A 14627-nucleotide genomic window follows, 5' to 3' on the forward strand; every position below is an offset into this window, starting at 1 on the left:
CAAGTAAAAAAATAAATAAAAAAGAAAAAACAGCTTGAAGATTGTAGCGGAGAAACATGGCATATGATGGCGGTGGATGCAAGATCAATAAGACTGCTGCCCTGGTTGGTTTGTTATCTCTGTTTGTAGTTGCGATGGTCACTGGTGTCAATGGCGCGGAAGAGCACTCTGAGAGCTCCGGCGCCATTAAGACTCTTTGTGAACCCACTGATTATCGCCAGACTTGCGAGGAAGCCTTGGCGAAGTCCAAAACGGACTCAGAAGACCCACGTGAGCTAATCAAGGCAAGCTTCCATTACGTAGTTGAGCAGATCAAATCCGCCATTAAAAATTCCACAACCCTGAAAGAAACTGCCAAGGACCCCATGGCCAAGAAGGCGCTTGACGATTGCAGTGAACTCATGGATTACGCCATTGACGATCTTCTATTATCCTTTGATAAAATCACTGAGACTTTTGATTTTAGTAAAATGGATGATTACATTGAGGATCTTAGGATTTGGTTGAGTGGTGCATTGACTTATCAGGTAACTTGCTTAGATGGGTTTGAGAATGTTACTGGTGATACGGGTGAAAAGATGAAGCACTTGTTGAAGATGTCACAAGAAATGACTGCCAATGCGATTGAGATGGTCGGTGAAGTTAAATCCGCTGTGAGCTCCTTATGGGAAAGCTTCGGACTGCCACCATTGGGACGAGAACTACGAACAGCGGAATCCAAGGAAGAGGAGGAAGTGCCATCTTGGGTCAACGACAGACGGGGGCTACTCCAAACCACCGGAGCCAATGTCAAGGCGGATGTAGTGGTGGCTAAAGACGGAAGTGGAAAGTACAAGACAATAACCGAAGCCCTTCAAGAGGTCCCAAAGAAGAGCAATACAACCTTTATCATTTATATCAAGGAAGGAGTTTACGAAGAGCAAGTGAAGGTTGACAAAAAAATGACCTATGTCATGATGATCGGAGATGGCCCGACTAAGACCAAGATCACTGCTAGAGAAAACTTTGCTGATGGAACATCTACATTCAAAACTGCTACCGTTTGTAAGTTTCCTATAATCATATTCATACCTATAATCATATTCATACAAATTGAGTTTATAATCATATTCGTACAAACTCAACAAGCGAGTTTAACATGATTTCATATTCTTAACAGCGGTGATTGGAACCAACTTCATCGGAAAAGATTTGTGGTTCGAGAACTCAGCTGGGGCTGCAAAGCACCAAGCTGTTGCACTCCGAGTTCAATCTGACATGTCAATCTTCTATAACTGTCGAATGGACGGCTATCAAGATACTCTCTACACTCATGCCCACCGTCAGTTCTATCGAGACTGCACCATCACTGGCACCATCGACTTCATTTTTGGCAACGCCGCCGTCGTGTTACAAAATTGCAAGATCTTCGTGAGGAAGCCATTGGAAAATCAAAAATGCATTGTCACAGCCCAAGGCCGAACCCAAAAGAAAGAGCCCACTGCTATTATCCTCCAGAACTGCGTCATCTCTTCCGATCCTGACTACTTCCCTGTCCGCCATATCAACAAGGCCTATCTTGGTCGTCCATGGAAGGAATATTCAAGAACTATCATCATGGAATCTCAAATTGACGACTTGATCCAACCTGAAGGGTGGCTTCCATGGATGGGAAATTTTGCTCTTAACACTCTATTTTACTCAGAGTTCAATAATAGGGGACCTGGTGCATCAACGAAAAATCGAGTCAAGTGGAGGGGAATTAAACAGATCACAGCGAAACATGCCCTTGATTTCACTCCTGCATTGTTTATTCGTGGCAATCCCTGGATCAAGCCCACCGGAGTTCCATATAGTTCAGGCATGATGAACCCCTAGTCTAAAACAGAGAGAGGAAGAGAGTTGTTTCTCCATCTATATTTACAAAGATTGAGCATATGAATTTTTAATAAAAAGATTTTGCCCTCAAATTTACACGGAAGCATTTTTTAATATTTTTTTTTATCGGTTCTTCTTCTCAACTTTTAGATAATATTAGATAATATCTTCCACTAAATTGACTAATATCGGACTCAACATGTCATTTGTTTGAATTTTACACGGAAGCATTGTTTTTCAATAAATTTTTATCTACTTTATTGTTAATTTAACCCATTTATCGAAACTATTATTTTTTAATTAATTAATTTTCGAAATTTGAAAATGTTTAAATATTAATTGAATAATGATTAAAAGTTGGAAATTTTTTAAAAAATGAATCTCACATTTGTTTTATCAAAATACCGTTTTTATATTGAATACTGAACATATTTAAAGTAAGCCCAAAAACTTTAGAGGACTGAGTCGAAAAAGCCCAAAGTTTATAAAAGGCCGATAGTTCCGGCCCATATTACGAAGCCCGAGTCCCGAGAGTCCGGCCCAACTTGTAATCGGATAAGCCCAAACTTTTATAGAAGGCCCAGATACCCGGCCATAAATATCGAGGCCCAAACGTTTGTAGGACTGGAGTCCTGAGAGTCCGGCCCAACTTGAACTCGGAAAAGCCCAAAACTTTATAGAAGGCCAAGAGTTACACTCGGAAAAGTCCAAATGTTTATAGCAGGCCGAGAGTACCGGCCCAAGCGGAAAGCCCAAACATTGCGAAGCCGAAAATTTATAGAAGGCCTAGAGTTACGGCCCAACAATTACACTCGGAAAAGCCCAAAAGTTTATGGAAGGCCGAGAGTGGCAGGTTAACAAACGCACGAAAAGCCCAAAATCTTTACCGCATCATTTCCATCGGCTTTGTTTGCGAGCGAGCGGGAAAGCGACCAACGGAACAAATTTGAATCTTGTTCAGTCCCAAATCGGCAGAGCAACAGGAAACCAAGAACAGTACTGGGCAATTGATTAGCTTTTTTCGTCTTCTCTTCATTTCGAGCGCTATTTTCAGGTAAATTTAAGTGTTCTTTCAAAGGCTGTCAGATTTTTCTTTCGTCAAATTGCAATCCCTAGGACTCCATTTGAAGTTACAGCACCAACATAGCAAAGCGGCGTTTCAATTTTGGATCTCAAGATGACTAGTAAATCCGGCGGTGGTGGAGAGGCTGATTTCCACTTGCTGCAGCCGGAGCGTGACCTTCGGTTGAATTGGGAAGTGGACCTCGCCGAGAAGCTCGAAAGTTATCTGTTGCAGATTTGCTCCGGTGAGTTTCAGTCCGGCGAAGATGAGAACCACGTTTCTGTCAATTTTGCTGAAGGTCAGGGTCCTCTTACTGTCTTAGGTCATTGATGTTTTGAATTGTGAAAGATTGGATGTTTCTGACTGTGTTGTTCGAACTTTTTCTGGAGGGTGTAGCTGCTTTGCTTCTTCAAGGTTCGATTCAAGTGTATAGTCGTAAGGTTGAATACCTTTACTCGTTAGTTTTGCGAGTTTTGGAGTTCCTTTCTGAAAAAAGGTTTGATTGTTGTATTGAATTTAGCTTTTTAAATAGTGCTCGATATGTGGATATTAGAAATCTGGCACCTAATTGTATAAATTCTCATGGTTTGAGTAGGAACTAAAATTTAGATTACATTACATTGCCGGTGAGATCCCACGTTGGTTGGAGAGAGGAACGAAGCATTTTTTTATAAGGATGTGGAAACCTCTCCATAAGACGGGAATATATCTACTAGTGTGGGCTTGGGGGCTTAGGTTGTTATGAATGGTATCAAAGACAGACACGGATTGGTGTGCTAGCGAGGACGCTGGGTCTCCAAGGGGTGTGGATTGTGAGATCTCACATCGGTTGGAGAGGAGAATGAAACATTCTTTATAAGGGTGTGGAAACCTCTCCCAAATAGCATGTTTCAAAATCGTGAGGCTGACGGCGATACGTACCGAGCCAAAACGGAGAAGTTATTGCTTGAGATTATGCTGTGTTATTTTTCTTTCTTTTAGTCATTTTCATTACTTTTAAATTCAAACAGGCAGCAGGATAATTTGGAAGGAACACCAACCGAAGCTGAACATGATGGTTCTCATAAACTTACCGAGGATGAAAACGACCTATACTGGGTTTCAGAGGATGTGGCTGGTAGCTTATCAATTCATGGCATTGTAAAACTAGTGGAACATTCAGATAAAATGATGTTTCATGTTATAATTCAAATCCACTCATTGCAGTTGACCATAAGAACACCTTGGAGAGCACCAAAGAAGATGCTTGGTTACATCAAACTGTAAAGCCTCCAGCAAATTTAGTTGTTCTTGAAGGCGACTGCTTGGATTCATCTGGTGACAATGGGGAACTAGATTCATATCTGGTAATTAGTTGCTATAACCAATTAACTTCTTTACTTCTTATAGCATTTGAAAATTAATCATAACTTGTTTTAATCATTCAGTTGGCCACTGCTAGTGATATTTTCCAAGACTTTATTCTCTTAGATCCATGTGATGCTGAAGCAGTTCAAGATTTTCTGAATGGTGGTAATAAGTTTGGTCAAAGCCATAATGGTGGATGTCGGGGCAGCTCGACCCGCCGGGGTTATCAGTCGCCGTCCTCTAGACGATCTGGAGGACATATGCAGAAGTCATCTATAGGAAAGACTCAGTGTGCTAATAACGTTCAATCAACGCCTTCAGATCCTCCATTTTGTGATAATTTTGCTGATGAAAATCATGAATTTGATATGGATATTGGAAATTCAGAACCAGATGATTCAAATGACTCTGACTCTGACTCTGATGATGATGATCCTTGGAAGCCTTTGAATCCACATGAACCTGGAAATTTAAAAGTAAAACCATTTAGGAAAGGTTGTTGTCTTGTTGATCCATTTCTACTTGCATTCATTTGCTATTAATCTATGCTTAAAACCAACGTTTCTTTGTCTGTTCTTACTGTCTGGCAGTCAAAGCTTTCAAAAAGAATTATGTCAATTCTGTTAAGCATGAGTCTGTAGCTGCTTTGTTTCCACTAGCAAAACTACATGGCCCAATTAGTCCAGAGTTTGCAAAGATTTGGGAAGAACAGAACCATGGATTTGAAACACATGAAGAATCCAATTCAGCTCTGTTATATGAAAAGGTAAGTTTTTTGCGGCTTGTTGCTATTAATCAACTATTTCTTATGGTTGATGAGAGACAAGTGACACTAGCTATTGTGACTCCAGCTGCGAAATTCACTTATCTACGAAGGTCTTAGAAGTTGTGATTCCCCTTATGATGTAGAAGATGCCAATATTGATAATGGTTTTGAAGATGCCAATTCCCCTGACACTGATGATCCCGACAATCACTATATGGATGAGGACATGTGTTTTGGGAATGAAAAGGTTGAGTCAAGTCTAGAACATGTTCTTGAGGTGCGGTGACTATTTTCCTGAATTGTTTTTTGTTGTTAACTCATGGCTTTTATGCAGCATGATGCTTCTCATTTTGATAATGGTGAAGCATATGAACCTGAAATTCCAGATTGTCAATCAACTCTAGAAGATCTTTGTCGCTCTCATCTTGTAAGTGCTGTCTGTGAATTTCTCACTGCATTTTTCCACGTTTTTTTTCACTTGCATCTGTTCGTTTACATTTTCTTGATGATCTGGAATATCTTGTGTGGTTATGGAGCCCATGTGGATAATAACTTGTTCAAGGTCTTCACACGCGGGCATGTGGGTAGGTTCTGGTTTGTTCGTCTGTGCTAGAATTTGTTCTAATAGATTGCTAAGGTGTTAGGAATAACGACTCTCCATAATGGTATGATATTGCCCTTTTCCTATTCCTCCTATTTATTCACGGTAAAGGAGTTCAATCAAGTTCAGGTTCCGGATTGAATTCATTTAGCTTCACCTCGTGAAAGAAGAAAGCTCTCATGGCTTTTCTTTCGGCTTCCTCAAAAGGCCGCATACCAATGAAGATGTATTCCTTACTTATAAACTCAATCATTCCCTTATTAGCCAATGTGGGACTCCCTCCCAACAATCCTCAACATAAGGTACCTGTAATGACCCAACCCCAATGCTAGCAGATATTGTCCTCTTTGGACTTTCTCTTTCGGGTTTCCCCGCAAGGTTTTTAAAACGCGTCTGCTAGGGAGAGGTTTCCACACCCATATAAAGGATGTTTCGTTCTCCTCACAGTAGCTATGCACGGCACTTAAATGTCCTTAAAAAATGAGATATTATGCACTTTATTCTAGTTGATAGACTGGCAGAAATGCTTGGAATTTATAACAGTGAAGAGTGCAAAACTTGGAAGTCCACATCCACTTATGCAAATCCTGCCTTGTTTTTTTAGGACGCTCTCCTTGCACGCTTTTCTGAGACCGAGAAGCAGACAGAAATGGCCTCTCGAGTGTCTACATGGAAGCAGAACATTGAACACAATATGGAGGAGCAAGTAATGATATCTAATGTTTCTTCTGCCTACCTCAGTTCTAATTTGTCGTGTGCATAGCCGATACTCAGTTCTTCTGTTTATGTGATAGGAGAAACACCCTCCATTTGATATTCATGAATATGGCAAAGTGATTGTTGAAGAATTATCTGGTGAAGCTGACAAAGGAGGAGGTGTCATGTCTTTTTCTGATGTTGTTGAAGGGCAGGAGAAGTACAATGTGGCACGAAGCTTTTCCGCTCTACTTCAATTGGTGATCTTCTAAACAAACATCATAGAAAGCTTATAATTTCTATGAATCTTTCTTAGTTTCATGAAAATTTGAGTTGATTGATCATCTTCAGGTGAACAATGGAGATGTGGAGCTGGAAAAGAATGGTGTTCATGGGGAATCAATTTGCTATACTTCTGTGAATCCATTCCATGTTAAGCTCATTCCCCATAAACGGTTCGATAAAACACAACATCAAACCTCAAGAAAGAGACCCACATCCCCAGATAAGAGTAAAAATACTCTCAAAGGATCTAGGACGAGGGACTTGTCACAACAGAATCACAAACTTCCTGCAAAACTGGGAAAGGTTGGGGGCCTTAAGTGCAGTCCGGAAGGCAAGAGGAGACGAAGATCTCGATTGGTCGAGCCGGTTGATTGAACAAGCTACCGGATGACAATAATCTAATGTACAGATTAGTCGTGTGTTTGCATATTATAGAGCAATTCAACACAGCTTGTTGTAGTATTGAGCGCCAACATTTCGTTGGGGGTATTGAGTATGAAAGTTTCTAATTATTGAATGTAGAAGTATGCCTTTTCTTATCCATGTAACTTTAGTAAACCAAGTCTAAGTTGTTGGAATCTATTTAAGGATCATGTGAATAAAGTGGCATTGAGTCTGGAGTTTCTGATTGTTCAGTGTTCTCTGTAGATTACAGCAGAGCCTGCTCTTCCACAGATCTATCTCAGATCCATTATTGTTGAAGCTGATTGATGGGTTATTGGCTTTCTATGTATTGTGCGAAGGGAAGTGTTTGGATGATGCAAATATGGAAGGGTTATGTAAGAAATGTGAGAATATCCGTATGGAATAATGTGATGGGTGGCCAGGCATTGGATCGAGGTTGTCTCTCTTATCGTGGAGAATTCCTCTATCATTAAGGTTCGATTTTAAACCTGTATATAAAGTGCTATAGCCTCTTTTTCTTCGAAATTTACGTCAAAATCATCAAATTTTAACATATTCTCATCGACTGTGATACGAAACCGTTTTATTGGCTCTTTTTCATCAAAATTTGAGTCATTTTTGCCTTCCATCGCCTAGGATTTTTGCCTTTATTTCAAATCACTTCCCCTCGAGAAACCAGATTTAGATTGTTCTTCCACAGGATGCAAATTCAAGGGATTTATATTCCCTCAATTGCTCGTAATTGTTGGAATCATGGGTCAAACGATTTTACTTGGAAAATTCCTACTATTCCAAAGTTATGACATAATTTCCCACCAAGATGTAGAGAAACTAATCATCCCACAGCTCGCCAGATGTAGGCTCATGGGCAAGGCCCATTTTCCAAGAAAGAAAAGCTTAAAACAATGTCCCACATCGGAAAAACGGTACAATGGACAAACACGGAACGCATATAAAAGCTAGAGGAAGTAATGATTACCTCATCTTTGCGCTTGGGGCAATGACGCAGCTAGTGAGGTTCTAACCGAGGCGCGTCAATTGCTGGTTGAAAACTATTTCCAAACCCCCTCTTAGGCCTGGGCTCGCCCCTGGCCTTCGAGAATTTCTGGAAGGGCTCCCTTTGGGGTAAAGCCCTACAATTTTTCAGTCAAATTTCTTTTCAACTTCACCATAATTATTAGATCATTTGGATTCTATTTCAAATTTATTTAATTAAAATACGTAACTTTCCATGATCATCATCTCATATGCAAGATGAGAAGATCTGGATTTTCAATGAACCGTTTCCACTCGTTACAGAACTTGCTCACTGTTGCTCCATCCAATACTCTATGGTCTGCGCCAATGTTGATCTGAGAAAAGAGGCTTGGATCAGTTACCAAGTAAGAAAATATATTGTTTTTCTGGGTTTTGTTCGAGAGATTGTTGTTAAGTTTTCTCACCGTCATGATCGATGCGGGATACACGTCCCCATCTTCAGTAATCTGTGGAACCTTCTTGATTCGACCCATTGCAATGATGGCCACTTCAGGCAAGTTGAGCAGAGGGGAACCAAATTTTCCACCAATGGCTCCAATATTGCTCAAGGTTATTGTCCCGCCCGATACATCGACAGGACTAAGCTTGTTATCCATTGCCAGTCGTTGTAAGCGAGAAAGCTCCTTTGTGATCTAAGAAAATGCATTTGAAAGAGAAGTGTTCAGTGAAACATTGACAAACAATGGCTTGTTTATGCAATCTATGACATGGAAAAGAAAATGTAAATGATGGACTAAGGAACAGCGGACTGAAATCAAATCGTAACGAGTATCGACTTTCAATGTCATAGATTTAAATAGACCAGCGTTCAACCTTACGAACTCGATTAAGAAACAAAAAAGCTCGAACCACCAAGCAAAAACAAGATCGTAGGAGGTGATTTACAAACCTCCAATACAGAAAGAGATTGGACACTCTTGATATTCGGCACAACCAAACCATTTGGAGTAGCCATGGCAATTCCGATATTATGGGAGCCTACAACAAGCAAAAGTAAATGAATCTTTAATTCAGATAAGAACAAGGAAAGAATTCTAATTTAAAAAAGATGAGATCTACAGCATTGACCACAACAATCTGGGGGATATCATATTCTTTAACGTTTTCAATTCAATGGATCCCTACTCCATACCTTTGAGAGTGACCTCAAATGACTCTTCATTGAAGCAACTATTTACCATTGGATATTTGCTCATTGCCATAGAAAGCGACTTGATCAATAATGGAAGAAAAGTGTGCTTGACATCTGGTTCGGTCGTATTTTCTTGGAAACATGCTTTAAGTTCCACAAGTCCATCACAATTAATCTCCTCTACATAATGAAAATGGGGGACTTTTGCAGAAATGGTCATAGATTTAACCATGGCTCGTTGATATCCTCTGGAAACAAACCACGTATCAGTTGAACGCAAAAATCAATCACACAACAACAAATGTATACAGTCGCTACATGGCAAACAAATTAACTATTTTGCCAGCTGAAATCAAACTTCAAGGCATATTAGTTTTCCAAGTGGGCCGATTCTATTGGCCTACTTAATAGTGATGAAAACAAGAGTTACTTTTTAGCCGGACAGCACCACAATGCATGATTCTACAGGTCTACTTCATAGTTCCTTACAAGTAAAAGCTATTAAATTAGTACCTCAATTGAACTTTCTTATCCTCGTAGCTCCACCGAACTTCATCTTGTGCATTCGGGTAATTTTCTGATTCAACTAATTGCTCTTTAGGACTAGGAGCAGAAGAAACACGCTGTTCTTCAATAATTCCTTTTTTGACAGCATACTGGAGAATATCATCTTTTAATATCCTTCCATCTGTACCAGTTCCACGGACATCATTTATATCGATATCATATTGTTTTGCAAGATTGCGAACAGCTGGGGTGGACAGAACTCCAATTCCTTTACTTTTGTCCAGTTGAGAATCCACTAATTCAGGTTTAGCCAAATGCTCTTCAGTTAACCCTGAAACCGGAGTTCCTTCCTCGAATTCATCAACAAGTAGTTTCAAAAGAGTTTCTCCAACCTGTGATAAAATTTGACAAAACATTTAGAGTATTAGAGTATCTTTTCTGTTTAATCTCTAGAATACCATATTATTATTAATTACCAATGAAGTGCCTCTTCATGAATGGACAATGTTCTTTCCGAAACGGTATCAAGGTTAAAAATTACAACATAAAACAATTAGACATCACCTAGAAGCCCACAAGCTAAAACATTTTAATGTAAAGGAAACAAAATGTATAGCAACCTGTTCATTTGATACGCCAGCAACTTAATAATTATCCAGAAAATAGACATTCATTTCAATACGTGAAGATTCTTTCTACTCTCCACCAACAAAAAATGAAAAGTTTCCATGAGCTCTAACTCATTACAATTAAGTGTTGAAACCTCACCTTCACAATATCACCCGGAACATATAGAAGTCGACTAACTTTTCCTTTGTATCGACTCGTTATTTCGATCGTTGCTTTGTCACTCTGAACTTCACAAATTGGTTGGAATTCTTCAACTTCCTCCCCCTGCCAAGAGATTAAGTACAAATGTTCATCTACGTTTAACAAGAAATCGTCCAATCAATCAATGTACAACGAATTGAGCTGTAGAGCATTACATAAGCGTTTGAAGAAATCAACCAAGTCTCAATCATTTTCACGAAGGGTATCATAAAACGTGAAATACAAATAAAAGAAACAGAAGAAGATAAAAAGAACCCTCATGAAAGAGGGAAAAAGGTATTGAGCGTTTCACCTCCTTCACAAACCATTTAAGAAGCTCGCATTCAGCAATCCCTTCACCAGTTTGAGCCAACAGTACATCTACCGTCCTAAAAACTGGAAGACCGTCCAAGGCCTGGCTTGAAAATCGACAGACCTTCGAAACTCCTTTTATACTCGCCTACAAAAAGAACCAATTCCGCAATTACATATCAAATACCTCATTTCTAATCTTAAGACTTCGCTGTGACAGATACAATATTAGACACAACAAAACATAGTCATCGACACCGGTGCTATCTCAGGATCCAAAAAAATCGAAATGGAGTTTGAGTTTTAAGATCACAATAACCAATGCTAACAACAGAAGGAAAACAACAAGCAGAGCATAAAAAACCAACCATCAAACTCACCTCGAACCGATTAGCAGGCGAATGAAGCCCCGGTCTACAGAAACTAGGGCATGCAAGTGTACGATATGGCTCTGGAAGCGATTTGGGCGTCTGCACCGACGGCAACTGAGAGATTGAAGCAGATGGACCTTGGAAGGCCACCGGAAAGAGTAACCGACAACCGGCGGCCCAAGAACTCGTCGGAAAGATCTTCCTCCTGCTGATCATTAGAATCGACATCACAGTGAGCTTCTTGCAAATGATGAAAAGAAATTATGGAAGGTGTCGCGATTGTAAGAGTTTGGAAGAAGAAAGAGAAGAAGAATTCGATTGAATTGAATGAAGGCTTTTAGGCGCAATTGCCAGATGGTGTATTATCAAGGGTTCGCACGTGCGTAATTTCCTTTTTTTTTTAATAAAAAAAAAACAATTCATTTTAAAATTGGGATTTAAAGGGTTCAAATTTCCACCCGAATTTAGAAAAATCCTTAATAAAATATGTCTCATAATTTTTCTAAATATGATATAAAAAATAAAAGAAAAAGAAAAATTCTTTTATTTGAATGAAATTTAAAAATATAATATGGGTATTTTTATTTTATAAATTAAAAATAGTATAATAAATAAAAAGTATTTTAATTTTGTTGGAATTTAAAGATAAAATGTGATTCTTGGAGTACATATCCGTTTGAGTCAATGCTTATATGTCTTCTTTATCCAAATTCAAGCACTTTCCAAACTGCAACTAAAAAAAGGCTGTCTTTATCTTTTTCACTAATAAAATATTGTTTTAGAAAATAAATAATAATAAAAAACAAAAGAGGTTATAAAATAAAATATTATATTCTCTTTAGAAATTTAATGAAATATCAGTATTGTTATTATTAAAAGGAAAAAATGATGTATTTTACTCAAAATTTTTATTTCTAGTTTTTAATTTTTTTTAGTCAATTTTTATTTAAGATACAAATTAAGGAAATTCTTTAATTCATAAAAAACAAAAATTTAAAATTAAATAGTTACCTTTTTAATTTTTTTCTGAATTTATGGTTATAATTGTATTTTTCTTTATTTCATTATAGCTTTAGCGTCCTAATTTGACTTTATTTACTAAATGCATTTAATTTTGTCATTAGTTTAAGTAATAATCATTTACAGTGGTGGCCAGAAATAACTTAAAACCAAAAAAAATAAATAAACTCGAGTTAATATTAAAATGAGAGGTCAAACTTACGAGAAGAATCTCCGTATGGGACATTATTTGGGTCAACATAAAGAGATCGGACAACGAAGCAAAGAAGAATATAAAAATTTGTCAGTCTTGGCCTACGAAGACGACGTTGATCCTATGATCTACCTCTCGAGGAGGCACGGATAATTTGGTATGATGTAACTTTAACCTAATTTACATATTCTTCGGCCTTGCCCTATGTGGTCAAGGGCAACCATAAAAATGTAAGAATACTCAGTACACTAAAAAAACCTTTTAACTACTGTTAGACGAACACGATTCTCCACAATGGTATGATATTGTCTACTTTGAACATAATCTCTGGTAGCTTTATTTTGGGTTTCCCCCGAAAGGTCTCGTACTAATGGAGATAGTATTCCTTAATTATATTATAAACTCATGATCATTTTCTCTCTTAATCGAGGCTCGACTCCTTTTTCTTTTGGAGCCTTAGTCATTTTTTACTATGCCTTTGACCTTTTCTTTTGGAGTCCTTTGTTCGACATTTAAGGATTCTATTGACATGGCTAAGTTTAGGGCATGACTCTGATACCATGTTAGATGAACGAACACGACTCTCCACAATGGTAATGAGGATTCTATTGGCATGACTCTAATACCATGTTAAATGAACACGACTCTCCACTACGGTATGATATTGTCCACTTTGAGCATAATCTCTTGTGACTTTGCTTTGAGCTTACCCAAAAGCCCTCATACCAATAGAGATAGTTTTCTTTGATTATATTATAAACTCATGATCATTCCCTAAATTAGTTGATGTGTGACTCGTCCCACAACTACGAATAATCATTTGAAGCCCAATCAAATTGGGCTTGAAATGAAAAAGTCCAACAAAAAGTTCGAGCCCAAAATGAACTAAGCCCAAGCCCAAATTCAGCAAATAAATAAATATATATATTTAAATCAAATTAATATTTTTACATTCATTGAATGTCGTCTTTTCTTTTTAGACGTAATTTAAATTATATATTAAAAAATAAAAAGTATGGCCCATGAATTATTATCAATTATATTTAATAAATTGTTGCATGCAAAATAAGAGAGCTAACAATCGCATATTTCACATCATAACCAAACTAATTATTTCGTTCATAAATCCTTAATAATATCAATAATTACGAATAATGCACCATAATTAAAGATCTTAAACTAATTTATGATTAAAATTAATGTGAATACTATTAAATATAATGATATTTAAAGTAATAATTATTTTAATTTATTACTTCAAAGTAAAATAGTGTTAAATTACGTTGTGAACCTTATTAATTAATTTTAAATTAACAAATTAATGTTGAATTTAAACTCTAAAATTAATGATTGCGTGTGAAATCAATGATGCATTAACATCACTCCCAACAAACACGCTTTTGAAGCTCTTTTTAGTTCTGCACGTAATTTCATTTTAGAAATGATTATAAGAGTATTGTGTGTTATGTTGTGATTGGAAGATTTATGTAATTAATAATTTTTATTTATAATATTATCCATTTGTGAATATTAAGTTTCATTTTGTCCTTATCCATAAATATTAAATTAATAAAAATACTCGTCTATTTTATTTAATAAATTATTTCAATAATATGAAAATAATTTCAAAAATATCTTTTAACTTTTAATATTATTTTGTTAAAAAAAAATTAAAAGACGTGGTTGTATTAAAAAAAACCATAAAATAAAATTAATTTAAAAAATGCAAATAATAATAATAAAATCGAGAATTTATTCTTTACGAAATATATTATTGAATTCATAAAATTTTATAGAAATATATAAATTGTTTATTACTTTTTTTTAATAAATAAATAAATAGACAAAAATTCTAGTTAGAGTCCGTTCTTGTAAATCTCTACCGGATCGAACAAAACTAAATAAAAATTTGTATGATGATATAGAAATTGAAATAGAAGGTACGAACACAACATGAAAGCGTTTTTATAATTACAGTATTGAATTTTAAATTTGAATAAATGTTACAATCATACCCTATGAAATTTTAATTTTACAAACAAGCCCCAAAACTTATCAAAATAACAATCATGTGACAAATAAAAGGCTTTGATTGAAAAAACTAAAAAGTCGAAGGGCTGATTTGTGTAATTTTAATGAATTAGACAAAACGACAAAGAGTGAGAAATAAAATTTTAAAAAAAAAAAGAAAAAAAGGGAAACGTGGCAGCAAAAGAGAAGAAGC

General features: G+C 36.8%; 3 protein-coding genes and 1 non-coding gene across 4 annotated transcripts; 3 read left to right on the plus strand and 1 right to left on the minus strand.

Annotated features, from left to right (window-relative positions):
* Positions 1-53: 53 nt before the first annotated feature.
* Positions 54-1904, plus strand: LOC111450212 (pectinesterase-like). The gene is made up of 2 exons (XM_023090227.1): positions 54-1044; positions 1160-1904. Exons 1-2 carry the CDS (start codon positions 57-59, stop codon positions 1855-1857), a joined length of 1686 nt encoding a protein of 561 aa, XP_022945995.1. The 5' UTR covers positions 54-56; the 3' UTR covers positions 1858-1904.
* Positions 1905-2773: 869 nt separating this feature from the next.
* Positions 2774-7235, plus strand: LOC111463928 (condensin-2 complex subunit H2-like). Its single transcript, XM_023107934.1, has 11 exons — positions 2774-3218; positions 3317-3416; positions 3931-4037; positions 4127-4266; positions 4348-4762; positions 4858-5033; positions 5119-5280; positions 5368-5460; positions 6239-6340; positions 6429-6590; positions 6682-7235. Exons 1-11 carry the CDS (start codon positions 3035-3037, stop codon positions 6988-6990), a joined length of 1950 nt encoding a protein of 649 aa, XP_022963702.1. The 5' UTR covers positions 2774-3034; the 3' UTR covers positions 6991-7235.
* A 767-nt stretch (positions 7236-8002) lies between these two features.
* Positions 8003-8153, plus strand: LOC111454692. The gene has a single exon (XR_002712480.1). It is a non-coding gene; the product is annotated as a U4 spliceosomal RNA (small nuclear RNA).
* Positions 8154-8172: 19 nt separating this feature from the next.
* On the minus strand, positions 8173-11517 carry LOC111451360 (lipoamide acyltransferase component of branched-chain alpha-keto acid dehydrogenase complex, mitochondrial). The gene is made up of 8 exons (XM_023091747.1): positions 11200-11517; positions 10821-10967; positions 10466-10591; positions 9704-10089; positions 9191-9438; positions 8948-9036; positions 8463-8690; positions 8173-8372 (listed from the first exon to the last, which is right to left on the minus strand). The coding sequence occupies exons 1-8, from the start codon at positions 11416-11418 to the stop codon at positions 8259-8261; spliced, it is 1557 nt and encodes a 518-aa protein (XP_022947515.1). The 5' UTR covers positions 11419-11517; the 3' UTR covers positions 8173-8258.
* Positions 11518-14627: the final 3110 nt, after the last annotated feature.

Source organism: Cucurbita moschata, unplaced genomic scaffold (assembly GCF_002738365.1).
Source record: "Cucurbita moschata cultivar Rifu unplaced genomic scaffold, Cmos_1.0 Cmo_Scf00001, whole genome shotgun sequence".
Taxonomy (NCBI): Eukaryota; Viridiplantae; Streptophyta; class Magnoliopsida; order Cucurbitales; family Cucurbitaceae; genus Cucurbita; species Cucurbita moschata.

What these genes read in the sequence shown, in the direction of transcription:
- LOC111450212 (XM_023090227.1), top strand. Translation starts at nt 57, where the DNA reads ATGGCATATGATGGCGGTGGATGCAAGATCAATAAGACTGCTGCCCTG. An exon ending in ATTCAAAACTGCTACCGTTT is followed by an intron (nt 1,045 to 1,159) that starts GTAAGTTTCCTA and finishes TATTCTTAACAG; the next exon opens with CGGTGATTGGAACCAACTTC.
- LOC111451360 (XM_023091747.1), bottom strand. Translation starts at nt 11,418, where the DNA reads ATGTCGATTCTAATGATCAGCAGGAGGAAGATCTTTCCGACGAGTTCT. An exon ending in TTAAATGGTTTGTGAAGGAG is followed by an intron (nt 10,592 to 10,820) that starts GTGAAACGCTCA and finishes ATCTCTTGGCAG; the next exon opens with GGGGAGGAAGTTGAAGAATT. An exon ending in AATCTCTTTCTGTATTGGAG is followed by an intron (nt 8,691 to 8,947) that starts GTTTGTAAATCA and finishes GCATTTTCTTAG; the next exon opens with ATCACAAAGGAGCTTTCTCG.
- LOC111463928 (XM_023107934.1), top strand. Translation starts at nt 3,035, where the DNA reads ATGACTAGTAAATCCGGCGGTGGTGGAGAGGCTGATTTCCACTTGCTG. An exon ending in AGTAAAACCATTTAGGAAAG is followed by an intron (nt 4,763 to 4,857) that starts GTTGTTGTCTTG and finishes ACTGTCTGGCAG; the next exon opens with TCAAAGCTTTCAAAAAGAAT. An exon ending in CAGCTCTGTTATATGAAAAG is followed by an intron (nt 5,034 to 5,118) that starts GTAAGTTTTTTG and finishes TTGTGACTCCAG; the next exon opens with CTGCGAAATTCACTTATCTA.